The sequence below is a fragment of the Cryptomeria japonica genome, chromosome 3, assembly GCF_030272615.1.
Source record: "Cryptomeria japonica chromosome 3, Sugi_1.0, whole genome shotgun sequence".
Taxonomy (NCBI): domain Eukaryota; kingdom Viridiplantae; phylum Streptophyta; class Pinopsida; order Cupressales; family Cupressaceae; genus Cryptomeria; species Cryptomeria japonica.
The window spans coordinates 398,289,062-398,317,043 of record NC_081407.1 but is presented as its reverse complement, the minus strand read 5'-3'; the positions used below and the strand labels follow the sequence as shown (position 1 = coordinate 398,317,043).

Below are 27,982 nucleotides of genomic sequence, written 5' to 3'. Positions count from 1 at the left end.
AGAGATATCACGTCACAAGAAGGAATTCAATCTGATAGTTGTTTGTATAATGCAGACTTGAAGATGACAGAGGATACGCAGGACAGGAAAACGATCTGCAGAGTAATATGTGATCTGCTTGGGTCTACAACTCGATGTATTGCTGATATGAACTCCTGTAGGTGTTGGATGAGATACGATATGCTAGATGTGAATGTATTTTAATTCTTATGTCTTCTAACACACGACCTGCTGAGGGAGAGACCGATACTATATACTTGACAAGATGTCCCTTTTAAACATCACGACTTATACAATCATCACGCCTCTTCCCTCAGATCGGTTAGTTAATACAACTTAATCAACATGTCTTATTATTATAAGTTAGTATGTTTTATCATAGAATCAATTCATATGTTAATCGATTCATTTTCAATATATATTAATTAATATTTTATCACAACATAATATAACTAATCGGTAAGACTAAGTTGTCTAGGGCCGATTAGGCCAATTAGACAACTTAGTTAACTCAGTCAGATCAGTAAATTACCAACCGACACTATACTTCAAAAGGCGAGTCCAGGGGGCTCAAACTCGAACTCAGCTGAGTGTGGGGCCCAAAATCGCCCAAACTTGGGCTCGGCGATTCTGGCCGAATTTGGCAAGTCCCAACTCCCAAACTCGGTCGGTGACATGTAACTTTAAGTTAATAAAACACTTCTAATATGTTTCGAATTGATTTTTTTTTGTTTATATTATGCTTTGAGCCTAAAAGTGAACTTCATTTCATTCATTTGGCAAAATAGGAGGAGAAAGGTGAGTTGTGAGGAGAAACAATAGAAAAATAACACCCGACGCCTTTATAAAATAATAAGTCTTTTGGCCTCGTGGGGCGCTGCCCCTCGACCCCACCTTGTATTGCGACAAGGAGCACACCAGGGGCGTTGCCCCTTGACCCCCAAACCCCCGTCGTAAAATTAGGGGGGAAACTGCGCTGATAAAAGTAGGGAAATTTTAACCTCCGAGTCTGATTAGGTTCTATATAACAGCTAATATTGCCATTTGGTGCATCGAGAGTTGGAAAGGAAGAGTTTGAATCTCATTTGATCATATGATGACATGGATTTTTTATTCCATGAGTTTTGTAATATTGTATACATTTGACAATATTTATATATCTATGTTTGTTATTTCCTTCAACTACAATTTGCGTTTATGCTTATGTGATTGATGTATACTTGTGTATGTAATCAAATTAGCTTCTATTTGATGATGTTACTGTGTCTTTAAGGTGTATTTAATAAAGGGTGCATGAAACAAGTTTTAAATCTTTAAAAATCTCTAAATTTCTTGAGTTTTTCACTTTGTCGAGTCCAACCAAGTCTGAGCCGAGTTTTTTTTTGCTGAGTCCGAGTCCCGAGTTGAATCGGCCTCGCCGAGTCCGAGTCCCGTTTCTATGATTCAAATTATTATTAATTATCCGTTACCATTCATTATTCATGTAGTTCTACTATCATTACTTGCCAATAAGGATGTTAATTAGATTCCAGTACACACTGATCCATTATTATCAAATGTGTTATTGATTAGTTTACTGCAGATTTTCCAGTTCATAATTATTTATCAGTTAGAGAGTTTTATATTTTCAGTGTACGGTAGATATTAGTGGATTTATTCGTATACTCATATATTTCAGAATCAATTGATTACTGTTCTTCAGGATTAGTGTAATTACTACAGATTTATTCGTATTGGCATTCACAACATTGTAGGATACCTTTGGCATGGTGTTGGGCGTATCTTCCAATTCTCCTTAGGCTGGCAGGAACATGCTCTGATACCACTTATAATGTCCCCTACTAAGTTTAGGCTTGGTTTAATCATAATTAATCCATCTCATATACGTTATTTATTCTCAGATATTATCATTATATATTCTGCAGATGCAGTTTTTATAAATTATTATCACTATGACTATTACTGTTACTGTTACTGTTACTGTTACTGTTACTATTATTATCACTATTAAATTCTGCATAAGAAAGCTATTGGCTTCACATATTAAGCACATCCCCATGCATACCACCGAGAGCAAGGATGTTACTGCCTGTAACTTAATAACAATTCTGATCTGATCTAATTGATGGTGATCAACAGGGATGCAATCTGACCTCCTTTTATGAGCACAGACTATATATGATAATTCCCAGTCTATTCCATGGTTGCAGATATTATCTCCTCCCTTTCTCCACAAACCTCACATTCTGTTTTATATCTTCATAGTTCTAATAGAGAGACACATCTCTTTGGAGGACAGTGTCTTTTCAAACGAAGATATCTTCTCCTTCCTTAATCGCACCCCTTTTGGGATACCAAACATATCTTATCGAATCGCACCCCTTGGTCTGTTTATTCACTTTAAAAACTAAACATGCCTTTAAATCAGATCGCACTATTTGGTTATGTGGATTGTTGTTGTAATCCCTTTGTTCTCCGTTACCTTGACACAATTTAAGACTGTCTAATCGCTAATTTTTTTTGGAATAGCATAGTGGTTGCCTTCTGTAATAATATCGCTGCCTTATGATACCACTCTTGCTGAATATCACTGTCTATTGTAGAGGGGACAATCTCTGACACCTGCAATCTACTTAGTAAATAATTAACTTTATTTATTAATCAGGATGAATGCTATTGGATTATATATTGTTTTTTATTGAATATTTGTTTCTAATTACATTGCTATGATAATGAATGTTTTACATATTAATCTATTACTGATCAATTACAGTTACACACTATTATTGATCAAACATTTAAATATTACTATTTTATTAATAAGTAATATTTATTTATAATATTTTCAAATATAATATTAATTTATTTTATTCAAATATTTCAAGAATATTAATTAATAGATTAATTAAATAATAATATTTAATAAATAAATAAATATTTTGTTGATAATTATTATAATAATTAATAATTATTACTTCATTTAGATTATATATAATGACCAAGGAGGGGACATGACAAGAAACCTCAATGTATACCACATTCTAGTGTGAGCTTATGAGTTGTCACAACTATCCTAGGAAAAGTTATGACGTTGGCACTTTTAAATTAAATGGAAGATGCTTACTCATTTAAGATATTACTTTGAGTGTAATGATAATGATCTAGAAAGAAAAAATAGTAGTAACCAAGCAGTGGTTATTACACAATGAGCACTATCAAATCTCGTGTCAACCCCTACATATTGACCAACAATAACACTAGCAACTCCTCCATTTCTGGAGCAGACTATCATACTCGATGAGACCACCTCCGTCCAATACTTCTCGATTAAGTTCTTTGGGGTTCTTGTTCCCCCTCAGCTATCTGTATTAGTTTCATGACCACCTATATTAGTGGTCCCCTATTTTTGTGTTTTCTTTTTAGTTCTTTTGTGGGGTCTCTCTAGTATTTTCCTCCTAGAACTTTGTAAAATAGTATGCTCTTGAGTCCCATTGACCTACTTTTGGTCATTTGAGGACATTATTTTAATTTCTTTCTTTCTCGAAAATGGCATATAGCCTTTATGAAAGTGAGATGCATTCAATTTTGAACACTAGGAAATATATTTCCCCAGAAAACTAATGTTTTTAATCAAAAATCAATCATTAACAGGTTCAAATCAATGTTGTAAATGTTTCAAATTCAGAATGATTATTTCACTTTCCTATTCAAATTTTATTGATTTTCATATTTGGAGGAAAACACATAATTCAGTAACACAAATCAAAAGCATGTATTCCAAACAAAGCAGCAGTTATTTCAGTCAGCAAAGAATTATTGCGGTGTACTGCAATCAACAACCAACAAACTCAACACAACTTTCTTTTGTTTTTGGTTGCTTAAAAAACCCATCATTATACCAAGGGGTTTTACGAGCTCAGATGTAGCACATGCAGTTGCACAAGCACTGATACCCCATGAAGCTCAAGTACCTTGCCAAAGCAAGCACATGCAAGGCACTAATCCAATAGAAACTTGAAGCTAGGCAAGGCACTAATCCAATAGAAACTTGAAGCTAGACCTTTTTCTCAGTTGCTCTAACCAGTTGATTTGGCCTGATGTACTCAACAAAGTATTCATTACAATCAACTGTCTTTATTAAAAGCTACAGACAATAGTAACAACAACCACTGTATAACTCTATTTAAGGAAATATTTAATACATTCAAGCTCATAGGCTCTCCCAGATCCTTGGTAAAGTTAGTTTGCGGTGAAGAAGGTCCAATTTTGTAACCAGACAGATATATTAGAAATTCAATTTACTCTCACCTATGGCTACTCATTTTTTTAGCACAAACTGCTCTCCACAATGACCATTAATTAAAAGGATAATGTCTTTTACAGTTATTTAATACAACAGTTTCAACAAGTAAAGCAGAATCCCAGTAATTCATTTTCTAATTATGCTTACCCTCAAAATTAATGCCTCGAATGGTGCACATGGAAAATATTTGTGCACTTCCTCAATACCAACACTAAGGCAGCCAGCCTTAAGATTGAATAGGTAGTTTTATCTAGTAAAAGATTTTGATTTCTATGATAAATTATAATATACCATGAGTCAGAAAACTTTGTAGATCAATTCAGTGTTCTTTTGTGGTGAATAAAGATCCTTGGGCAGCCTGCCCAGCATGTAAAGGTACAGACCTCTCGAGGCCCATTCTCCAAGTGCATATAATAGCAGCATGTCACTTAAAATTGGGCAGTCTCAGGCTGCCTATAGGCAGCCTCTACACAACAAACATTATCTTCAACTATAATTTTCAACAGTAAGGAAGAAAATTTATAGACAATTTTGACCCCTTTTCACCAAGCATCCACAATATAATGCTATTGACTTACGAATTTACAATTGGAAATTGCTGCCCTCACTCATGATATAGCAAATTTTCCATTGGGAGAAACTATGTTGACAATAATAACATCCACTGCCCAACCTCTTGCATGCAAGTGTTGAGCAAATTAAATAACAAACATGAGAATTGTTGTACAGACTATCATCTGTCTTTGTTAACACTTGCACTAAAGCATTCTTCTGGTAACGCATATGCACTGGGAGTGTTGAATTGACTTAAGAGGTAACAATAAGGACCAAAAGCAGACAGTTACAGCACTAACAGCTTTGCAATAATACTCTTAATTAGGACTCTCCATAAGTAGGAACGAAGCTTTCCCCTCTTTCCCTAGAACTTATCAATGTTGACCTATGAATCAGACTATTTATGAATCATGGGACATGCTTCAAAGTTCAAATGGGCTGTGGCTCTTGCTTACAAGAAATACTTAGAATGTTTTCAGACATTAACAAAATAGGAAAAACATTATAAGTCAAAATTATGTTGCAACTTTAATTACTTTATCAGCACATACCTGCTTCATTTTTCCAAATGCACTCATCAAGGCATTATATGAGTGAACATCAGCAGAGAGGTCAAATTTTTTTTCAATTGCCTCAAATGTTTGGAATGCCCGGTCAAGATCCCATATGTTTGCACAGCCTAATATTATACAGTTGAGTGCAGCCACTGATTTGTACGGAGGGTCTGCAATGCTTAAATTCTCTAGCTGGAAATAAACCTGAAGGCAAGAAAATATATGTTAGGAACAAAATGATCCAATCACGCATATAGATGACCAAACATAAACTTATATAAACTCTTCTTCAAAAGAGATTAAAAAATGTTAAGCCTTCAACAAATCAAAAAGATATCAATGTTAAGTCTTTTTACAGGAGCCCTGCAGATCTTTCATACAATGCACTTTTAGGGTTGGTTAGGATTTTTTAATAATTTTTGGGGTTTTTCTAAAATTTACTCTTTTTTTGTTGAACCCTGCAAGTTCTCTCCCAGGTTTGTCCAAGATCCAGCCTGGCCATTCGGCCTGAGTAAATCTGAGATGTACCTGTGGGCCAAATGGCCAAAAGCTGGGGCTAATCCGAGACCCCATTAGAAACTGGCCTATCTTTGTCCAGGGTTTCAAGCAAACCAAATAACATGGTAAAAAAACATGACTACCACAATCTACTGTCATGATAAATCACCCATCTATGATAAGTGTTTCATTTCACACCTAAAAAAAGTAGCATATTCGAAAAAGAAACAAATCTCTAAAGATGATCTGTGATTACAAGCAAAGACCCCAACTCAATATTCTAGTTCATTGAGATTCTAAGTGTTAATCCATAACAAGCGATTCCCCTTATTTCTTTACTAGAAAAGATTTCTCAACTCTAAAGTCCCCAGCTAATCATGATTTCTTTGAGAATACATGGTTTTGGTAGTGTCCCAATTTTTGAACTATATTTTAGGAAAATGTTCTCAGAGAGTTATTTCGAAAATAAATTGACGATTTCTCAAATTGTTCTTTTATTTTATTTTTTAAATTTTGGATGTACAGATTAATATTTTTCAGATTCTTGACAATAACTTGTCACTCACGATTTTCATAGCATTGCTCAGAAATACCAATCCGCCTCATTCAAAGAGTATCAAATTGTTCATAAATTTGATTTTGTGATGGTATGATTCAGGGCAGACCTACTGCACTATTAGAATAATATTTTTCTCTGTGTTATTAATGGTAATTTAAGTTGTTTCTAATTTCGCCTCTAGTTAATGATTGTTTCTTTTAGAAACGTCATCTTTGTAACTCTATTTAAAAGAGCTTTGTCTCCTTGATTTAATTGAACAACATCGATTCTTTGAAATCCATATGCTTTTGCATCTGTATTAACTATTATGGTATCAAAGCAGAAAAAAAAAATTTGTTTTTTCTAAAAATTTTCGAATGAAATTTTTCATCACTGAAAAAACAAATCTAAGGCCTGTGATTTTTTCAGAATTTGAAATTCAAATTTTAGTTTTTTTCTAAAGGGTTTTCTTTCAAGCGGTTTTTTCTACTGTTCTTTGTGTTTTCTGTGGCGGATTTCTTTTTAACCAGACCTTCGTCCCTCAACGCCATTAATACTCTGCGCGTGACGCGATTTTGTTCCACCTGCAAAAAAAATTTCTGCCATTTTTGGATGGAAATCTGCATTTTCGATTAGGGTTTTTACCCTTCAGATCAAGTGAATTTTTTTTCCGATTGCAGATTCTTGGTGGGTTTTTCGAGATCTCGACTGGGTTGTTTTCAAAATTTTGTGGGTGCATCGTTTTCTGTGCCTCGAATTTCTTGCCAGTGGATTTCAATTCTGATTTCAGATTCTTTTTGGGTTTTTTGCAAGGATTTCTGGGTTGTCTTCAGATTTTTTTGGGTCAGCCGTAAAATTTTCTTGAAATCTATGCCAGTCGTACTTCATCTATTTTTTGAAGTCTGTGCCTGTATCTGCCCCTATTTTCTACATTGGAATTTGTGCCTGGACTTGTCTCAGTGCATTGAACCTCATACCTCAGGTTTTGTGCACTTAGCATCTTCTCAGTACCTCGTTTTTTGTGCATCGAAAAGCGTGAAGATGGCTTATGGGCATCGATGTTTGTTTCGGTTTTTAATAATTTTTTACCTAAAAAAAATTCTGATGGGTTTTAATATTTTTTTCCCTTCAAAAAGTCTCTGGGTTTTTAAATATTTTGTTCCTGTAAAAAAGAAATCATGGTAGGGTTTATGAAATTTTCCTCAAAAATTGTACTTTGTTGCAGTCTGTTTTTAGCCGCACCTGGAGTTGTTGTGCGAACATCTGCACTAGTCTCTTGTTTGCAGTCTATTTTCGGGCATCTTGCTCATTTGCAATAGTTTGGAGGGTTTGCCAATTTTTTCTTCAAAATCGTGACAACTATTCTTGGTGTGTCTCTAGTTACAAGGAGGAACAGTTCTCCAACATCAAGTTGGACGGTTGGTGTTGTTTTGGGTATCTCCGGAAGTTCTGCAGTTTCTGGGAGGGTTGGTGGCAGACTCATCTCAAGTGGCAGAGTTAGTGGCAGGCTCTTGTCTTCTGTTGCAGCCTGTTCTGAGAAGAAGGGGGCAACCTTCTCTGTTATTTCTCTTGGTAGTTAAAACGATGACCATTAAGGGAGGGTATTAGAATAATATCTTTCTCTTTGTGTTATTAATGGTAATTTAAGTTGTTTCTAATTTCGCCTCTAGTTAATGATTGTTTATTTTAGAAACATCATCTTTGTAACTCTATTTAAAGGAGCTTTGTCTCCTTGATTAATTGAACAACATTGATTCTTTGAAATCCATATGCTTTTGCATCTGTATTATGCACAACATGTCTTCATATATGCATTACTAATTTTGTTGTGTTAAACAAGCTTCAGCATCTTAGTGAACAGAGCATTCTCCTAATCACATTTCAAAATGCAAAAGAAAAAGATTAAGCACTCAGCAGTGTTCCAAGGAGTTTTAGAATGGTAGGGCAGGGAAACCATGGACCCATGTTTGGGGACTGTGGCTGGCATGCATACATATGTAGCTGGCTGGCTACTTCTTGGAGGGGATTCTGAATCTCTTTCATCTGCTCTCTCTTATGGGAGTGGTATTCATTATGTATTTGAGATGGATAGCTAATTGTGATCCATCACTCATACATACCTGTTGTATTCTCTCTCTTTGAAAGGAATTTTCTCCCACTAGGTTTTGCTCCTTTTCTATTATTATGAGAGATCCATGTTTGTAAATGGGTACCTGACATTGTTGTCGAGGCCCGTCTTTCCATCTTTCCTTTTAGCTTATTTTGAGCCTCCCTAAGGTCAACTTATGGGGGGATGCTGGTGTGAAATTATAATCACAATTATATTAATTAGAGAATTGCTATATAGGATTTTATTTTCCTTTATTAGTTGTCACCTAAGTCATTGCGTTCCAATTCGAATTCGAGTTTGGCAACCATAAAATTCGACAAGGCAAAAAATTCGGAAAAAAAATTTACATTAAATTCGCCTTATATAATTATTTTTTTAAATATAAGTAATATATCTAATAAATTATCAAAATATTTAAGATTGCAAAATAGATTTGAAAGCATTATAAACAGATTAAAAATAAATTAAATATATATTATATTAAATTTTTAATAAAAATTTAATATAAATTTAAATTATAAAACAATAAATAAATCTAAATCTATTTAATATTAATAACTAAATCTATATTAAAATAACATTAATCATGGTCGAAAATAAAAGCTTTTCCGTTTCCATTCATCTTTCAATAATAATAAAGTAGTAAAGTAACTGGTAGATAAATAATAAAGTAGTAATTGGTAGACTGTAGAAATCTTCACAAAAAACAAAACGCAAAAAACCCAATGGTGGCAGTGCACTGCAAGAGGGGAAAATCGCAGCTGGGCAAGGGCATGGAACAGCGGCCAGGGGAATGTCACAGCTGGGCAAGGTCACGGAAATAGCGGCGGCAGCTGGACTTGCCATACAAATTTCCTCGAATATTTCCAAACTTTATTAAGTTTTTATACATTCGCCAAATGCGGTGACTTAGGTTGTCACTCTTATCATTTAAGATAATATTGATTTCTTGCTTTTCCACTTCATGTGGAATGTATTTATTTTTATAATTACTCATTTGGTAATTCTCATGAATTGTATTTGATTGCATCTTTATCCTTTTTTATGCTTTTCTCTTGTGGAAGAAATACAGCAGAAATTCCTATTTCTAATACAATTCAATTATCTATGTGATTCCTGTCCCATCAATGCTCTGCCTCAAAATGCTTTCTAAAACTTGTGATAACCCAGAAAAATTAATGAGATCTTTCCTACAGCAAGAGGGGATGCAAAATAAAAGAAAATCCCACTGGTTGGATGGAAGAGAATCTGTACTCCAAAAGGAGGCAAAGCAGGCTTTTAAAGCAACATTCAACAAAGCAAGCCTTTGAATGCAAAATTGATTTGGGGAATGTGCTCTAGTCCAAAGTCAAAATGCTCAAATATTTTGCAAAGAAAATGTTTGGACTCTAATGATCTAGCTCAAAGCTTAACAACCCCGAAACTTCCAAATGGATCTCATCTTTTGCTACAGTAGAAAAGCAATATTAACAACCATGTGACTTGGAAAATTAAGGATAGTAGAAGTGAAAGGTTTTCTGAAAATTCATTAAATGACTATCCATAACTCATTTGTATAAGTGACTTAGAGCTACAAGAGCCATTCTCACAGCAGCTTGGGGATTCAATGTAAGGAACCACACTACACAAAGCAGCACTCTACATCTAACAGAGTCAATATGGAATGATATAGAAACACTTAACATACCAGCAAAACAATTTGAATTATTAGAGGTAGAATAATCAAATAGGAAAGTCTTCATCAAGGAAGAAAACAAACAATAATATTGAGCTGCTCTAAATTGGGTATGTACTGAGCAAAGTTGGGTTATAAAGCGTTGGACTCGCCACCCATCTTTGTTGGCATAAGAATTGCCTACCTAAAGCAGGCGCCTTTGCTTGAAAGGCCATTCAAAACAAAATGACGACTGCCGATAAAGTTAAGTCCTTAGGTTATGCTAATCCATCCAAATGTTGTTTGTATGTGAAGGTAGAAGAGACTACAATTATCTGTTAGTTAGGTGCCCCTTTACAGCAAAAAGTTCACAATGGTTATGTGCCAAATTGTGCTGGTCAGGTGCAGTACATGAACTTTGAAGACCTTGAAATTTTCCAATCTCGGCCCTTGATCCAGCAGAATTCAGTCTTCTCTTAACTTTGAATAACTAGTCCTTCGCTTCTTATTCGGGAAGTGTGGAAGGAGAGAAACAAATGTATCTTTTTGGATTCTTTGTTGGGGAGAGATTATTTTCTTCTGAAATCAGAAGCTGCAAATGAATAAGTGGCATTAGCCAGCCTCGCAGTCAATGGAGTGAAGAAAGAGTCTTTTACACATTGAGACAGTGAAAACTTAAAGAGATTGAAGGGGTTAAATGCCCCCTTGTTCGTGGGGTTGGAAGAATTAAGAAAGGCACAAAACCCAATAGGAACCTCCCCTGAAAGGTTGGCACAAAATCAATTTTGATGGCAATGCTAAAGGGAATCCTCACCCATCAGGGGCAAGATGCATGATAGGAATTCAAAAGAGAATTCAATTCACGCAGGGTCAGAAAAACTGAAATAAGGCACCAACAACAAGGCAAAAGTGCAAGCTCTTTCACTTGGTTTAAATTGACAATGTTCAGAAATAGACTCCACGATAATTATAAATGCAGTTAGAAGGAAAGACTCCCCAAACTGGAAAATCAATAACATTTTGCAAGAGCCAAGGGCATTGTTTGAATCCTCAAAATATTATTTTCAACATGTTTGAAGAGAACCAACTAAGATATAAGAGTTAGCAACAAAGCCCATGAAAATCCTTTGCTTCATTATTTAGTTATACTGGTGATCAAATTTTGAATCTTGATTTCAACTCATAGAAGAGTGACATTGTGGATCGTAATTGATACATAACAAGATTATAATGAATTGGTAAACATGATTCAAAGATGGCAGCCAATGAACCATTACACATGGATAATGGTACTCAACCATTTAATGAATATTTCTCTAGCACACATGGGTATACATATATCTCTGGTTGAGAGGCATATTCATATCCACTCCAAACAATTTCAACAACATCCCAAATTCTCTAAGTCAATAGTCATAGACAGGCATGTTAAACTGATTGCAAAAAAGAGGCAAATTGCCTTCTTAGGGGAGATATCTGAGCGTAGGTTGAGAAATGTTCTAGAATCAAAGGCAGGGATTGCTGTGTTAAATGTCAAATTGATTTTAGGGGAGGAATTTGTCACAGTTGATCACAGATACAAGGTTAATTCTGACTTATCCTCAGTATTTGTAGGTGCGCCTCTAGATTCAGGGGAACAAAAGGAGGTGATAAGTTTTTTAACTAAGACTTTCTTCAAAAGTAGTGTTCAGGGAGGATTGAAAAATATAAAGGTTAATATAATTTATGGGTGATGTTTCCTTGTTTTGAATCAAGCATTCTTGACTAAGTCTAGTGTTATCATGGGGTCATAGCTTCCTTTTCTACACAGCTTTGCAAGGCTCATATGGAAAAGTTCAAAGAAATATGGCAGCAAAAGCCATAAAATTCTGAAAGGTAGTTGAAGGATTGGAGTTATCAAGCTTGGCAAAATAGGGTTTTGTTTTAGATGTTTGAATATGTTTTAGGTGGTTGCAGAAGAACAAAATTAAGTTCCATTTTGCCTATGTCAAGGCCTTTTTGGATTGTGATCAATGCATAGTTTCCTTTTGTTGATAAACTAGCTAGTAGAAGTGAGGTGGTAACTTGTAGATATCATTCATCTTCCTAAAAAATTCTGTATTCTCTATTTTGTTAAATAATATAAGAGGGTGGTCCCCTACACCACAATTTATTAAAATAATATTATATCTATTCTTAATAATGGTCATCTTAGTTGTCAACTTAGTTGTCTTTTTAGTTCGTTTAGTGTAACTACTGCTTCTTTTATTAGAAGGCACAGTTAGCTTTTTAGTTTTTAGCAATTTAGCTTTCTTAAGTGTTTTAGCTTCATGTTGAAGCTTTAGTTAAACGGTTCATTCTTTTTAGAACAGTGTCTTGTAATTCTCTTTATATACGTTGTATATTTGTAAATATAATCATTCAATTATTTTTCATGGTATCAGAGCAGGTTGATGGGATTCTTTAAGGTTTGGAGAGGTGCTTCCTGGAAGTTTTTTCCAGAAATTTTTTATCAATTTTTTTTATGAAAAAGAATGGCTACAAATTTCAGAGGGCTTTTCTTGTCTGATTCCCCTTTGGCTGGAAATAGTTTTTGGGTTTGTGTCCTGCGTGGCTAGGACACATTAATTTCTGCAGATTGTTCGTGACTTTGCTAAGTTGGATTTTCGGAGGGTTTTCTGAGTTTTTCGGCATGTTTTTGTTGGCGAAGGCGGCCCATTTCATGTCTTTTCTGGACATGTTGTCCTTTTCACATGGATTTTTTTTTTATCTGCATTTTTCCATGGACCCATGTGGCGCAATTTTCACATTGTGCAGAATTTTTTCTGCTAAGTTTTTTTTTTTTAAATTTCATTAAAAAGTTATTTCGGGTTTTTTCTAATTTTTTGCCTCAAAAAATTAGTGATGGTTTTTTTCTAATTCTTGTCCTAAAAACAATTATTTTCATGTTTTTATATTTTCAAGTTTTCCTGCTTTGGGGTTTTTATAATTTTTTGTCCCTTTAAAAACAATATTTGATGGGTTTTATAATTTTTGTCCCTTAAAAATTATTTCTTGGTTTTTAATATTTGTTTTGCCTTAAAAAATTATTTTAATTTTTATAATTTTTTGTCTTTAAAAATAATATTCTAGGTTTCAATAAATTTTTCCTTAAAAAATATTTCTAGTGTTTAAATTTTTTTTCCCTTAAAAAATTATTCAAGGTTTTCACCAATTTTTCCTAAAAAATTATCCGTTGGTTTTTTCGATTTTTTCCTCAAAAATTGTCTATGGGTATTCAATTTTTTCCTCAAAAATTGTTCGTAGGGTTTATAATTTTATCTATAATTCGCAATGTCTACGTGGGATTTTGTTATTCTAGGGTTTTACTGTTTTTTCCACAAAACAATGATTTGTAACCTCAGATTTATGGTTTTGTCGATTTTTCTCCTAAAAATCATGAATTCTCCTTTGGATGGTTCTTGTTTTCAAGGTTTGATGGTTTTTTCGACAAAAATCGTTCTTTGTTGCAGTCTATTTTGGGTCGCACTTGGAGTTGCTAGGGAGAACATTTGCAGACTGTTTTGGAGTTGCTAGAGCAAACAGTGCTCAATACGATTTTGTTATTATAGGGTTTTACCCTTTTTTCCACAAAACGATGATTTGTAACCTCAAATTTATGGTTTTGTCGATTTTTCTCCTAAAAATCGTGAATTCTCCTTTGGATGGTTCTTGTTTTCAAGGTTTGAGGGTTTTTTCGACAAAAATCGTTTTTTGTTGCAGTCTATTTTGGGTCACACTTGGAGTTGCTAGGGAGAACATTTGCAGACTGTTTTGGAGTTGCTAGAGCAAACAATGCTCAATACTCTTTTACAAAAGTTTTTGCGGTTTTTATCAAAATTGTGTTTGTTGCTCATTGGAGGGTTTGTCGATTTTTCCTCAAAATCGTGGTTTCAGGCTTTTGAGGATTACATCAGGTTGGACGGCTTCTAGTACTCTTGGTCATTAAATCTATAAATCTTGGGAGGGTCTCCATCACAGTAGAGTGTTCTTTGCACTTGTGCATTTGTGATCAAAAGACCTACAGTGTCTTTTGTAGGGTATTGAGTACGATGACCATTAGGGAGGGTATTAAAATAATACTATATCTATTCTATAATGGTCATCTTAGTTGTCGACATAGTTGTCTTTTTAGTTCGTTTAGTGTAACTACTGCTTCTTTTATTAGAAGGCGTAGTTAGCTTTTTCATTTTTAGCTTTTTTAAGCGTTTTAGCTTTTTAGCTTCATGTTGAAGCTTTAGAACACCATCTAGTAATTCTCTTTATATACGTTGTATATTCGTGAATATAATCATTCAATTATTTTTCACAATTCACCAGTGTTTGTGTGTGTGTGTTTATATGTCAAATTTAAAATGTTCAATATATGTAAAATTAAAAGTCTATATTAAATCCCCCTGTCTATGGGGTTGCCCAGGTTGATTCATTAGGAAATTGTAGAGCAAAGGTGACAAGGATCCCCTTGGAAGATGGATGGATTAAAGCAAACTTCAACGAAGCATTATGAGGAAATCTAAGGCGATTAAGAGCTCGATATGTAGTGAGAGATCATGAAGGAAGAATCCTAGAGATAAACACCAAAAACTAACCAATGGCACAAATAAAGATACAAAATTTCAAGGGTCCTAGCTTGCATTAAAAACATGTAAAAGCCTAAAATATGCACAGATCCATTTGGAAGATGATTCACAAATGATGGTAAACACGATATGCCAAAAGAAAACTCTGAACTGGAAGTTAAACAAATTCATGGAACCAATTTGGAGGTTTCTAGAGGAGTTTGAAGATTATCATATAACTCATATTTATAGAGACGGAACACACTTGTCGATTAGATGGCAAATTTAGCCATTGATTGACCAGGAGAGCATAGCGAACTAAATTTAAGTGAGGTTTGGCCTATATTAGACAAGCTAGCGATGGAGGGAAGGAGTAATCAACATTCAAACCCTGTTAGGGTATTATTGTTGAATATTAAATTTGGTATGAGTTCCCCCATTTGTCACCTCACCAGTTCATAGCTCAAGGTCGAAAGTGTTTACCCCTTTAAAAAAATAAAATTTAAATATAATATAATATATTAAATTCAAAACAATCAAATTTAAATATATTATACTAATTGAATTACATTTTTTTTGCTCTGTAAGAAGTGATTTTATTAATAAAAAGGTAGTGCAAAAGATAAGTTCTACCAGAGAGGCAGGCAAGCCCAACCCATCTCCTACCCACAAAGGCAAGCCACACAGGTTAAATGATTGCACACCCAACAGATAGGGGTACAATTAAATCTAACCTACCCATCCCTCCTACCCATAAATAAGGGGCTACATTCTCCAAATCAGCACTTGTGGATTTTTCACTTTCTTAGCAGATCTCAAAAGCATTTGATGTTGTGAGTTATGCTTCCTCCTCTTCACCATTGTCCATCCTTGATCATTTGGATGGTTTCCCTCTCTCCTTCACCGACCTCTCCAGTTGTCACCACAAATGCCTCCTAGAGCTCAGAAGTGCACTCTTGATGTGTGCTTTTCAAGTCATCTGACTTATGCACAAGGGGGAACCACCATATTGCGCATCTCTAGGCGAACTCCAGTAGGTGATGGCTAAGCACTAGGAGATGCTGGTATGCCAACCATTTTATCCCCCGAAGAAGCTAGAGGTTGTTTAGTATCCATTAGTGTACTGGGTGGAATCACATAGTGCTAAGTGTATTGGGTGGAATCACATAGTGCTAAGGCTCAACTCAAATCCACCAAGACGATTTTCCCAAAGCCAGAGTCCCCAAATCTCGTTGTTTCTGGCATTGGGATGTAGAATGTTCCGTGGAGAAACATTTCCTGCACCTAAAGGCAATTTTTTCGTAATCAACCCATTACCTCCTACATCTATTCCCCACCTTCAACATAATCTATGCAAGGAGGCCATTAGATAAGTCCATTTCTACACAAATTTGAGCACAAGTTGAGTTCTAGTAGTCGATAGTTTCCTTGGAGGAGCAATGATACTTCCCTACCATTCCCAATGGCCTACAAGCACTCTAGTTCATGAAAGTGAATGGGAAGGTACCACAATCGTGCCTACAGAAAGGTAGTTGTGAAGATTTTTGTGCATGGATCAAAATCTGAAAACCAAGATTTCATACACAAAAAATCTCCTTGGAAAATCCAGGGGCCTTCCATCACCACATCCTTGTCTTCCTGAGAATCAAATTCCAGGATGAAAATCCCTTTGCACACGGGTAGATACTTGTTTCTTCCTTTATGTATTCTCTCCATTTCTCTGTGGCCCATGAACGCAAGTCACATAATTTTGTGCCGGTCTTTCTGAATTGCATATCAACGCATGTTCCTGCAAAAAATCCTCCAAATCCTCAACCATTTCATCCAAACTAACCTTAGGGGTTGTTAAAGATGGGCAAACAGAGAAATGGGAGACCTACCAAGCAGCCACTCCGCTTTTGGGGATACTTTGTGAATCAAAGATACCCTCTCAACCCCTATCAACCATTTTACCCCCTAGCCACAAGGCCTGCTTGAAATGTTTCCGCTTGCAAGTCAAAGAATCCACTAGAAAAGAACTTGGGCTTGGCAATTTAGGTAGCCAACAGTCACTGGGCACCCAACAACGAGCCCTTTGCAAAAGAAACCTCGATCTCCAGTGAAGAATTCACCCTTGCAAGCTCTCCTTCCCACACCACAACAGAAAGCAGTGCGGGGGGGATGAGGGATGCACAGCAAGAGCAAAGTTAGCTATTGAGCCAAATTAATTTGAATTAATATTTTGAATAAATTGTTTTGATATGTTATATGCTAATTAAATATATTATATTAGTTTACTAAATATTTTTTAAAAGATATTAAAATTTAATATAAATATTTTAAATATAAATTAAAATATTAAATATACTAAAATTCAAATCTATATTAAATAATTTTTAATATATTTAAAATAAAAATATTCAAATCTAAATATCTTATATTAAATTCAAAAGATTCAAATTTAAATATATTATACTAAATTGAAAATACTCAAATTTAATTATACTAGAAATTAAATATTCTTAAAAGTGATATTAAAACTAAACATTTTTAATTTAAAAATACACATTAAATTTGTCATTTTTAAATTTAATATTACTAATATTTGTAATTGAAAAATAAAACCTAACCCTAAAACATGATGTAAAGGTAATTTAATGAAACTGAATATAGAAACAAAAGCCTACCTCTGCTTCGCAACCCACTTGCAGCTGCCTAAATAACCCTACCATTGAGAATTCTAATCTGCTTGAACAACCTTGCTGCTGGCTATAATGAGGCACCTGAACAGCTATCACTTGTACATAGAAATGAATCCAAACCACAGTCTCTGCTCTCAATCAGTGTTTTCTTTCACTGAGAAAGACCCTGCGAGTTTGCACCTCACAAATGAACACAAATCAAGCAGCCCAACAAACAAACACCAACTACAAATTCAGATTCAATTCATGACACAGACTCTTGCGGAGGCCATATACTAGACGAACAACTGAACCAGGGAACACAACTAAGCATGCTGAAGCCCATGATATGTTTTTGCAGGTTGTAAGGGCTCATTTTCTAAAATAAAAAATAAAACACACCAATATCAAACATGTGTTTTGAACTACTTTTATTAAAAAAAATTCTAAAAAATCATGTGCACTTGTCAGTAGGAATATTATACCGAACTAAAACAGATCTAAAGTTCTTTGTTTTTTTCAAATTCGCCAGACTTTGAATTTTTTGGATAAAATTTTCAAACTCTGTGACAGCTGTTCACTATAGTAGTCAGTTGTTGATGGTTGGATGATCAGTTGAATAACCAACATCTCTATGTATTTAATCTCTTTTCTTTAAACTCAATATTGTATAAGAGCATCATAATCCTACATTGTGAAGCAATGAGAGGAAGGTGTATAGAGGAGCATGATCTCTGAGATGAAGTAGCATTTCAAGTCATGGCATAAGAAATTTGAAGGGAGCAGTATGAAGACATTTGTGAGTATGGAATTGCTTAAAGCCTACCAATGAGGAACACATTAACCACATATTTTAAAAGTTGACAAATTTGCTTCAGCAGTTAAAAAGCAATTAAAGATGAAACTGCCAAAACCCTAGACAATCAAGCTCTCTGATCACAACGAGAAAAAAAAAATCTGTACATTGGAGAAGTCCAACCAAACAACAATAGGAGACTAAACCTATACCTTTGAAAAAAAGTTATCATTTGTGGAGAGGAAGATACACTCCAAGAGTACTGGTACAACTTGCTTGCCTTTACAAAATCTAGCTAGCAGAACCCACAACACACTTCAAAAGGGGAAAAGAATTATCTTGATGGAAGAAGTCTTGAAAGCAACAAGAGAATGCTGTTTCTACAGAAGACTATCTGTATGCTACACAAACAAAAGAATTATCCTGATGGAAGAAGTCTCAAAAGCAACATGAGAATGTTGCTTCTACAGATGACTATCTGTATGTTCGACATACAATTGGCATTCTTGCCAAACAGCTAAAAATGAAGAGAAAAAATTTCAAACGAATAATCGACCAAGGAATAAGCATAAACAACAACAGGCATGAATAGCATGAGATGTCCCTCGAATGTCATGTCCCAATTTTTGCCCTTCCTTAGTAACAGCATTTCTAATAGGGTTGGTCTATTATCTAGTTCTCGTAGGCCAGCAAAACGTGGAGGGAACCAACTCAAGGGCTTAGAGAGTCATGCATGAGCCTTTCAGGCAGTTTAGAGCAGTTGACAGCAATTTCCTAAAATTTAGGAGGGATCCCTATTTTTAGCGATTGACTAGGAGTGGTCTTGGGGGCATATGGAGGCCTCTGGGAACATTTTGGAGAGTTTGAGCGCATCTCCTATTTTTTAGGAGGAACTCTCAGTTCACTGACAAACCTTCGAGAGGTGCACATAGCAAAGGAGGACCATTGGGGTTCAGTTTCAGGTTGACAGGGTCAATCTTCTACTTTTTAGGAGCATCCCTAGATTTTAGGGGATAACTACTAGTTGGCCTATGAGGTTCAGGCATCCTTCACAGTCAGATGGCTACAAGCAATTTTCAGTTTTGAGCTCATTTGATGGAATATCCCCCGTCCTTTTGAAGTTTGAAATAAGGAGATATTTTCTGTCAACTTGTGTGTTGTGCTGTTTTGTAGTATTTTGTGTTATGCTGATAGTGTTTTCAGATTTGCAATGTGGACCAATATACGTAAATGCCTCAAGACAAACAACATCAAAATGATCCTAGATGATCCTTAAGACTGGTAACGATTCAAACAACTACCTTAATGCTTACTAAACATCAAATCAATAGATAACAGCAAATGGATATTTTGGCAAACACTTGTCATGTGTCCTCAGAAAGATAGTATGATATAACGCAAACCCAAGTCTACCTTCTTACTCATATGATGAATCAAATTACACTTCAATTGACACCCTAATGAACATGATATAAGCAGCTAATAAATGATTACATGGACTGTCACTATTCAGACTTCTGAGGACTTAGGGACTGCAATCATATTCAAGCTCACAGACTGAAAATTCTTAATGAAAGCAAGTTTGTTGAGAACCTGGTCAAGACGCCTTGAAAGAGCATACTATGATTGATGTCTTTGACCCTTCACTATGCCAAATCGAACCCCAATCTAAGCCGCCCCTGTTACTGCAATATGTGGACTGAGAACACAATAGATGACAGCCGAAACCTCTCCAAGACTCCTCCAAAATTATTGCCTTAAGTGCTGGATTGGATCGCCCTTCTCTATGTGAAGTTTGGAAGCCAAATGCAAGAGCTATGAGCCAAATCGATGGGTTATCGCAGTCACGTTCGATTCTGATTAGAAATTGTTTAGAGGCCGAACCTTCCACAAATCACGTTCAAATTATCACTAAGTGAACCACCCTTCTCCTCTAGTCAAATCGCCCACTTCCAATAAGGTGTTTGGAGCTTCCTTGGACTGGAATAAGCAAAATCGAGGGTATGGGTATCAGCAACTCGATTTGCTTCAGACCTGGTTATGAACAGTCACAAGCAATATTCCTTCAATGATTCCCTCCAAATGAAATCGGCTTCCTCTCCTTGAGCAATTCGATTAGCTATGAGTGTCTAATCGGCCAATCTGAAAAATCTACAATGTATCCACCATGGCACACAGCAAAACCACGATATGCACAAATAGGAAGACTGAAAATGTCTCCCTCTATCACAACTCCTCTGAAGGTCTTTCACTTCCTCAGTTATGCCAATCACCGAGAGTTTCCGTTCCCAAATGATTCTTTGCAGACAACCTTCCGGCTCCACAAGTCAACTTACAAGAAAAGATACTCAACAACTAATGATCAACAATGAGTTACTTTCCTCCTTTTATTTCATTCTCATCCAATCATATCATTTCTTCTAGAAGATCTTCTCATAAGGGTAGGTACACTATATTATTATTTATTACACATTAAATTAATTGCACTTTATAACAATATACTATATTATAAACAAAGTGCACATGCCTCGCAATATGTGTAATCTCCTTATTTCACCTTTAAACCCATGAAACATGAAATGTGAAGCCATAAGCTACTGCAACTCGACCCCCTAATCGATCCTCTTGGCCTACGAGGGTCGGATGATAGGACAATCCCGTGAAAATCTGAGGACTAATGAGAAGGGGACATTACATTTGAGCATTTTATGAATAAATTAGGAAATATTAAAATATTTCCAAAGTTGGACTAAATAAATAATAATAAAGTGAAATAATATAATCACTTTATATTAATAAAGTGGCCCCTTGGAACATTTTCCTAGAAGTTATAACTTAAAGGTTATAATTTAATAATATGGCCACTTTTAATGAGGAATTAGACCCTTGATGGGTTAAACCTCTTAGGAGAAGCTATTTTTAATAAAAAGAAACATTTTAACATGTTTTATGATGCCAAAAGTACAACCCTAACCCCAAATTCGAATTAGGGTTTGAGGCCAATAAAGCAACATGTTGGAGGCCATTTTGGGCATTATTGAGTTCATTTTTTTATACTTTCGGCATTGGAGAGGTCTGCAATAGCAAGCCACCATTGGAATTCAGGTTGGGGACGAAATCTCTCAATCTTTTACAGTGTTCGGGAAAAAACCCACACATTTGCAGCATTGAAGGATTCTCTTTCAGGCCATTAGGGGCCAAATTACTAAGGAATATTGCATTTATAGCAGATCTGAGACAACAATTTGCAGATCTGAGCAGCATAGAAGACATTTCCAGCAAACAGAGAGCCAATTAATGCAGGCCATACCTTCCTTAGCAGGACGTACTATTCAAATCTTGCCAAGGAAATCGGAATAAATAAATTGAATTTTGTTTCAGAATTCACTGTTGGTAATAATAATCAGCAAATCAAAGGTTCAATCAGGGTTTTGATGACTTATTTGATTGGTATCAGCAACTTATTGGGGAAAATCAATCAAATCCAAGGACCTTACTTGGCGACTTTGAAGAACTTGCACCAGATTTGTCATTTATCCATCAATTTGTTTTAGATAATTATTCGTGAAGCAAATAAATAAGTTTGGAGCAATTGATAGCACTTGGAGGCTCCAGTATTGTCTTCTGAACCACTTCCAGCACTAAAATAAGTTCATCCAGGCTAATGTGGGACACCTAGTATGCCAATTTAGGCTCTAGATGCTGAAAATTGTTCATTCTTTGAATTTATAATTTGCTGATAAATAAATCAGAGTTCTGAAATTCAATTTCAGTCAATTATTCTTTTATGTGCTGCATTTGTTTTCCACTCTTTATTATCAAATCTACAAGTACAAAACCTCAAAAAGGCATAAAACTCAAAACTTCTCCAAAAAAACCAAAACACCTATTCTTTGGTCAAAGAGTCCAATTGAAACAAACAAATCAGATTAGAGCCAATTCCTAGTTGGCATCTTTCATCGAAGATACCTGCTAAGGGTGAAAACTAAAGAAAATGGAATTCTCCTTATCAACTAAGATCAGCAAGATTACAGGCCAAGCTCTACTTTGGAGTCACCAACACTATGGGACAATTTACGATATCTCTTTAACGTTTAAAATCTTGCTACATGATGGAACTCACACAAACAAATTAACATTACCTCCTACAGGACCCTCAAATGGCCACAACAAGATGTTTCAACAAGACCGAATTGTCCATATACATGCTTACAGAGTACCATCAAACACAGAAGATGACAAAAGCCAGTACATCTCAACAACAAAGATATGAATAGACGAATTTAGCAGGGTATGAATCTAATACAGATGCAAAAGCATATGGATTTCAAAGAATCGATGTTGTTCAATTAATCAAGGAGACAAAGCTCCTTTAAATAGAGTTACAAAAACGATGTTTCTAAAAGAAACAATCGTTCACTACAGGCGAAGTTAGAAACAACTTAAATGACCATTAATAACACAAAGAGAAAGATATTATTCTAATACCCTCCCTTAATGGTCATCGTTCTATCTACAAAGAAATAACAGAGAAGGTTGCCCGCTTCTTCTCAGAACGCGTTGCAACAGAAGACACGAGCCTGCCACTAACTCTGCCACTGACCCTCCCAGAAACTGTAAAACTTCTGGAGATACCCAAAACAACAGCAACCGTCCAACCTGATGTTGGAGAACTGTTCCTCCCTGTAACCAGAGACACACCAAGAACAATTGTCACGATTTTAAGGAAAAAATCGGCAAACCCTCCACACTATTGCAGATGAGCAAGATGCTCGAAAATAGACTGCAAACAAGTACAATTTTTGAGGAAAAAATTATAAACCTTCCCATGATTTTTTTCAAGGACAATATTTAAAAATCCACAGATAATTTTTGAGGACAATTATCAAAACCCAAAGATTTTTTTTTAAGGGAAAAAAATATTAAAACCCATCAAAAAAATTTCAGGTAAGAAATATTAAAAACCAAAACAAACATCGATGCCAAAAGCCATCTTCGCGGTTTTCGAGGCACAAAAAATGAGGTACTGAGAAGATGCTGAATGCACAAAACCCAAAGTATGAAGTTCAATGCATTGTGACAAGTACAAGCACAAATTCCAAGACACATTCGCTGGCACAAAATTCGAGACACGGAAAGCAAGGCACCCAGAAAAGCTCTCAAAAACCCCACCAAGAATCTGAAATCAAAATGCAGATCCGAGGGCTCAAAAATTGAGGCACGAAAAACGATGCACCCAAAAACATCTGACGACGACCCAGTTGAGGTCTCGAAAAACCCACCAAGAATCTGCAACTGGAATAAAATTTTGACTTGAACTTAAGGGTCAAAACCCTAGTCGAAAATTGCAAAAACCCTACACAGCCATGAATGAACCAAATCGAGCAAAAACACGTGGAGAATAGACGCGGATCAAGGGTAAAGACACACAATGCGATTTGCAGCAAAAAATCCACGAACTGGAAGCAAACCACTTGAAAAACTTTTGAAGTTTTTCCTAAAAAATTTCGAAAGAAATTTTTTTAGAATAGCTAAAAATCTCAAAAATTATCTCTGCTCTGATAACATAATACAGATGCAAAAGCATATGGATTTCAAAGAATTGATGTTGTTCAATTAATCAAGGAGACAAAGCTCCTTTAAATAGAGTTACAAAGACAATGTTTCTAAAAGAAACAATAATTAACTAGAGGCGAAGTTAGAAACAACTTAAATGACTATTAATAACACAAAGAGAGATATTATTCTAATAGAATCTGCTAGTTTAGCATGCTTTCTTTTTGGGGAATGCAAGAGTCGCTAAATTTGCCTATTTTCATTTTTATTCAAGAGGAAAAGTCAGCAGTCAATAAATTGTATCACAATGATTAATTTTCTGAATTCGAACGTAAGAACCCAAGTCTGATTTCGCTTAAAATTTCTGATTTCTTGTCATTGGCATTCCGTCAAACACTTGTCATGGGGTTCACAGATTATGATTTCTGAAAGTGTTTGTTTTGAATGTATTTATTAAGATGAAATAATATATGTATATGCACTTTGCAAATAGTCCATGACAATCATCATTCATTAAACTTGATAGCATTCAAAAAATACTTGCCATAAACTCTGTGGTCTAATAAAACAATGAAGGTTTGCAACTATGTATGTACAATTTGAAAAATACAGAAATAACACAGTTCTGACCTTAATCACAACAACATTTAACCTTCAATGGTTGCTAGAATGAATCACCCGATACCACACCATTAATATGAGCACCCAATTCTTAACACCCTCCTTTCAGCTTGTCTAGAGCTTGGTTCAGGCCTGCACCAGCAAAGAAAATTCTTGAAGGTTCCTACGATCCTCCAACAGAACTATTATTCACTTGATGCTATGAATTTCTGAGTTCTTCCACCCAGTGGCCAGCATATTTCACTGAAATCAAACAAATCAGCCCCCAAACGTGATGCCTAGCATCATGCAACTATTCACCCAGCAAAGTATTCCATTAATGCCGAGCAATCAAAATATAACCTCACACCTAGCTGATAATTTTTGAAGCCCAGCTATAATCAATCCCTACTCCCATCCTCAATTAATGTTTGCACCCAGCTTCTAGCAATTTCCACATCCAGCCCAGGGTATTTACTATTTTCAATGCTCAGCCAAGTATATTATTTGCACCAGCAATAAACCTTCAATTCATGGCATCCAAACCTACTTTCCTAACATTCACTATGGAATGTATTCAAAATAATAATCCTTCCAAATCTTTCAATAATTTACCTTGCTTGCAAGACTTCACAAATTATTTAATTGCCTTCCGATTATGCTACTGCATGAAACCTGTACGATTCCACCTACAAATATTTTTAGTGCAAACTAAAACCTTGAATGGATTTCTCACTATCAGCTAGGGAGGATCTTTCACCACCAAATCCGATCTTCACTGTAGGGTTTTCATCCTAGGTTTTGCTTGAACAAACATGTTTGATCTCCACAACTGTGGTTTTCAAAAAATATCAAATAACCAAAATGCCCAAATGACTCCCTTCATTCTTCTTTTATAGCCCTAGGAGATCTTTCCAAAAGAATATATTTTAAATTCCCTTTTCAATAATTAAAACTTCGGAATTAAATTATAAAATCACTTTTTAAAACATTAATTTGTTTTTTCTCATGAAGTGATTTTATAATATTTGTTTTATTTTATTTTTATTTTGGCACCAAACAAAGTCACTTTTAAAATAAAATATTAAACTTATAATTATGATTAATTAAATAAAAGTTGCATGAAACCATTAATTTAGACAACTTAAATTAATTTATTAAATTATTCTCTCTGAATGCATGGGCCAGAAATGGTGACATTACAATCCTCACTTTCTAAAGATTGCTTGTCCCAAATGAATCTGAAGAATGCTTCAGTATATACCAACTGCACCATTATGATACAACTAAAACTAACAACTCTATCAATCTTTGTTACACTAAAAGTTGCCGGAAACTCCTTTGTCCCTCCCTGGGAACGCGTATCCTATCCGTTCCCATTTCCGAAATGGATACGTATCTGATACAGCCCGGATGCACGTCGAATATTGTACCCATGCATGCCCAAAAATCCTTGATTTCCAACCATGCTAGACACTAATGTGATTTGATTTTTTTTTTTAAATTTGACAAATCTTACTAAATTTAATTTTCAAAAACTAACTTCATGCATTTTTTTAAAAAAATATTGATATTAACACCAAATGAGAAAGACGAATGAAATGTTTTTCTATTTCAGTGACCCATTTTTAGGGTTATCTTCCAATGCAACTCTACTATTTTTGCACATTGTAAAATGTCAATTCAACTTATCATTATTTATGTAGCAATTATGTGTCTATATTGCTTTTGAAGTAATGAAAATATCCTCGAATAACTTAGAAAACTGTGCTAAATATATGTGTATGTGTTTTTTATGAATGACGTATCCAGCCGTATCCATATTGGGGGTCTTAAAAAATAGCCGTATCCGTATCCAATACCGTATCCGTGTCCATGCAACTTTGGTTACACTGTGAAGCAATCCACCCATCATAAAAATCCTTGGATCCCAAAGCCAAATTTCAGAGTCTCCCATTCCCAATATCTGATGCCTTCTGTTGTAACACTCTTCTTACAGTTGGAATACCAATGTGCCAAGCCTCTATGTTTTTATTGTGTAGCCCAACAAACCATCCATCCCACAGAAACAAATTAAGCGACCTACAAGATTCAGATTCTTCTTCCGTAGAAGGAAGCACCTTACACCAGTGTGTTTTATTTAATCTTTTATCTATCCCCCTCTTATGCGTCATCAAAAACGTGGCTAAATCATGTGTATGTGGCCTGAAAGAAAAATGATGAACATAACTCACAATGCAATCAATGTGAAATTCATCAGCTTGCTCCATTACAAATCCCGAGCAATCGCTTGGATTCCATATCTCACCATTCTCATTGCATAAATTAGGTGTCTCACAAATCAGCTCATAAAGTCATTATTTTGCATCAGAAATGAAAGATGTATCACCATGCAAAATCCGCTCATCAAGCACAACAGGATAGCACTCATGATGGTCTTCTCAAGTGATAGTAGAGCTGTTGTAGTCACCAAGTAATTCTTCATCACTCTCAAGCTCGTTAATTTCTTCAATAATTTGTTTGATCTCCATAGTCTCTGTATGACATTCTTGATCCTTTGATGTGGCTGCAACAAGTGACTGATTTTCTGATTTGTAGAGAGAAAAGTGAGCTACACTTAACTCAAGGTTAAGTTCATCATCTTATTTCTCCTTTTCTGTGAATCTTTCTCTACAAACTTGATGGCATGATCGCTATCTGAAAGCAAATGCAGATAATCTGATTTTATTACTTCTAAACCATGTTTGATAGTCTGTAAATTTGTTATAGTGGCACCAACCATTGAACCCTTTTGTCTCTCTTCAAGTTGAGTTGTCCAAAGGAGTTATTCAATGAACTTGTGTGTGCTATCAAAACAAGTTAAGGTTCGAACAACCTTTTCCTCAATGGCCAACAATTGATCCTTCAAAACTTGCAATGCACTACTTCATTGACCATAATCAACATCACATAACAAAAAAATTTATTGGCCTTCCTTACCATAATTTTCAAAATCAGCTACTTCTCTATCTTTACAATATCCAAATTCTTGCATTGAAGTTAAGACAGCATTATGCTCAATCAATGAGTCATCATATACATTCATACCTTCATTAGTTGCTGAATTAGCGAACTCCAAATCAGCAGATCCTATTTTAGCACTATCATTAAGACTTATGCATTCCACCTCACACACAAAAGCACTTGCAAAAATAGTAGCTTCATCCCCATTAGGATCAGTTTTCTCTTTTTGTGTTTCCTTGAAAACTTCCTCAAGAGATGGCATGAAAGCACTAAAATTTTCAGCAAGCACAACATTAGCATGCTCCTCTACTGAAATGTATGGGAGGATAATTTGACAATCTTCTTGTTCCATCTTCTCTTCATCAGCCTCTAATTCTGTGACTTTTTGGTTCTTCCTCTAGCAACTTCACTTCTTTATCCTTGCATAGGTGGTTAGGATCCCAAATTTCTTTGCATGAGAGGCAAAGATTTCTTCTTTTCAGTTCATTCCTACTGCCCTCATTATCCCTTGCAATGGAAGAATTCTTTTCCTTTGTCCCTCACTTCGTTCCAACTCATAAGTGAGGTTCCAACAACTC

General features: G+C 35.2%; 1 protein-coding gene across 1 annotated transcript in view; it reads right to left on the bottom strand.

The window, feature by feature from the left end:
• The window catches only part of LOC131047878 (pentatricopeptide repeat-containing protein At1g26460, mitochondrial), a 135,338-nt gene that overhangs the window by 29,369 nt on the left and 77,987 nt on the right, over positions 1 to 27,982 (bottom strand). The window contains exon 4 of the mRNA XM_057981686.2: positions 5,410 to 5,616. Within this exon, the coding sequence (XP_057837669.1) occupies positions 5,410 to 5,616 (207 nt within the window). The remainder of the gene's footprint in view (positions 1 to 5,409; positions 5,617 to 27,982) is intronic.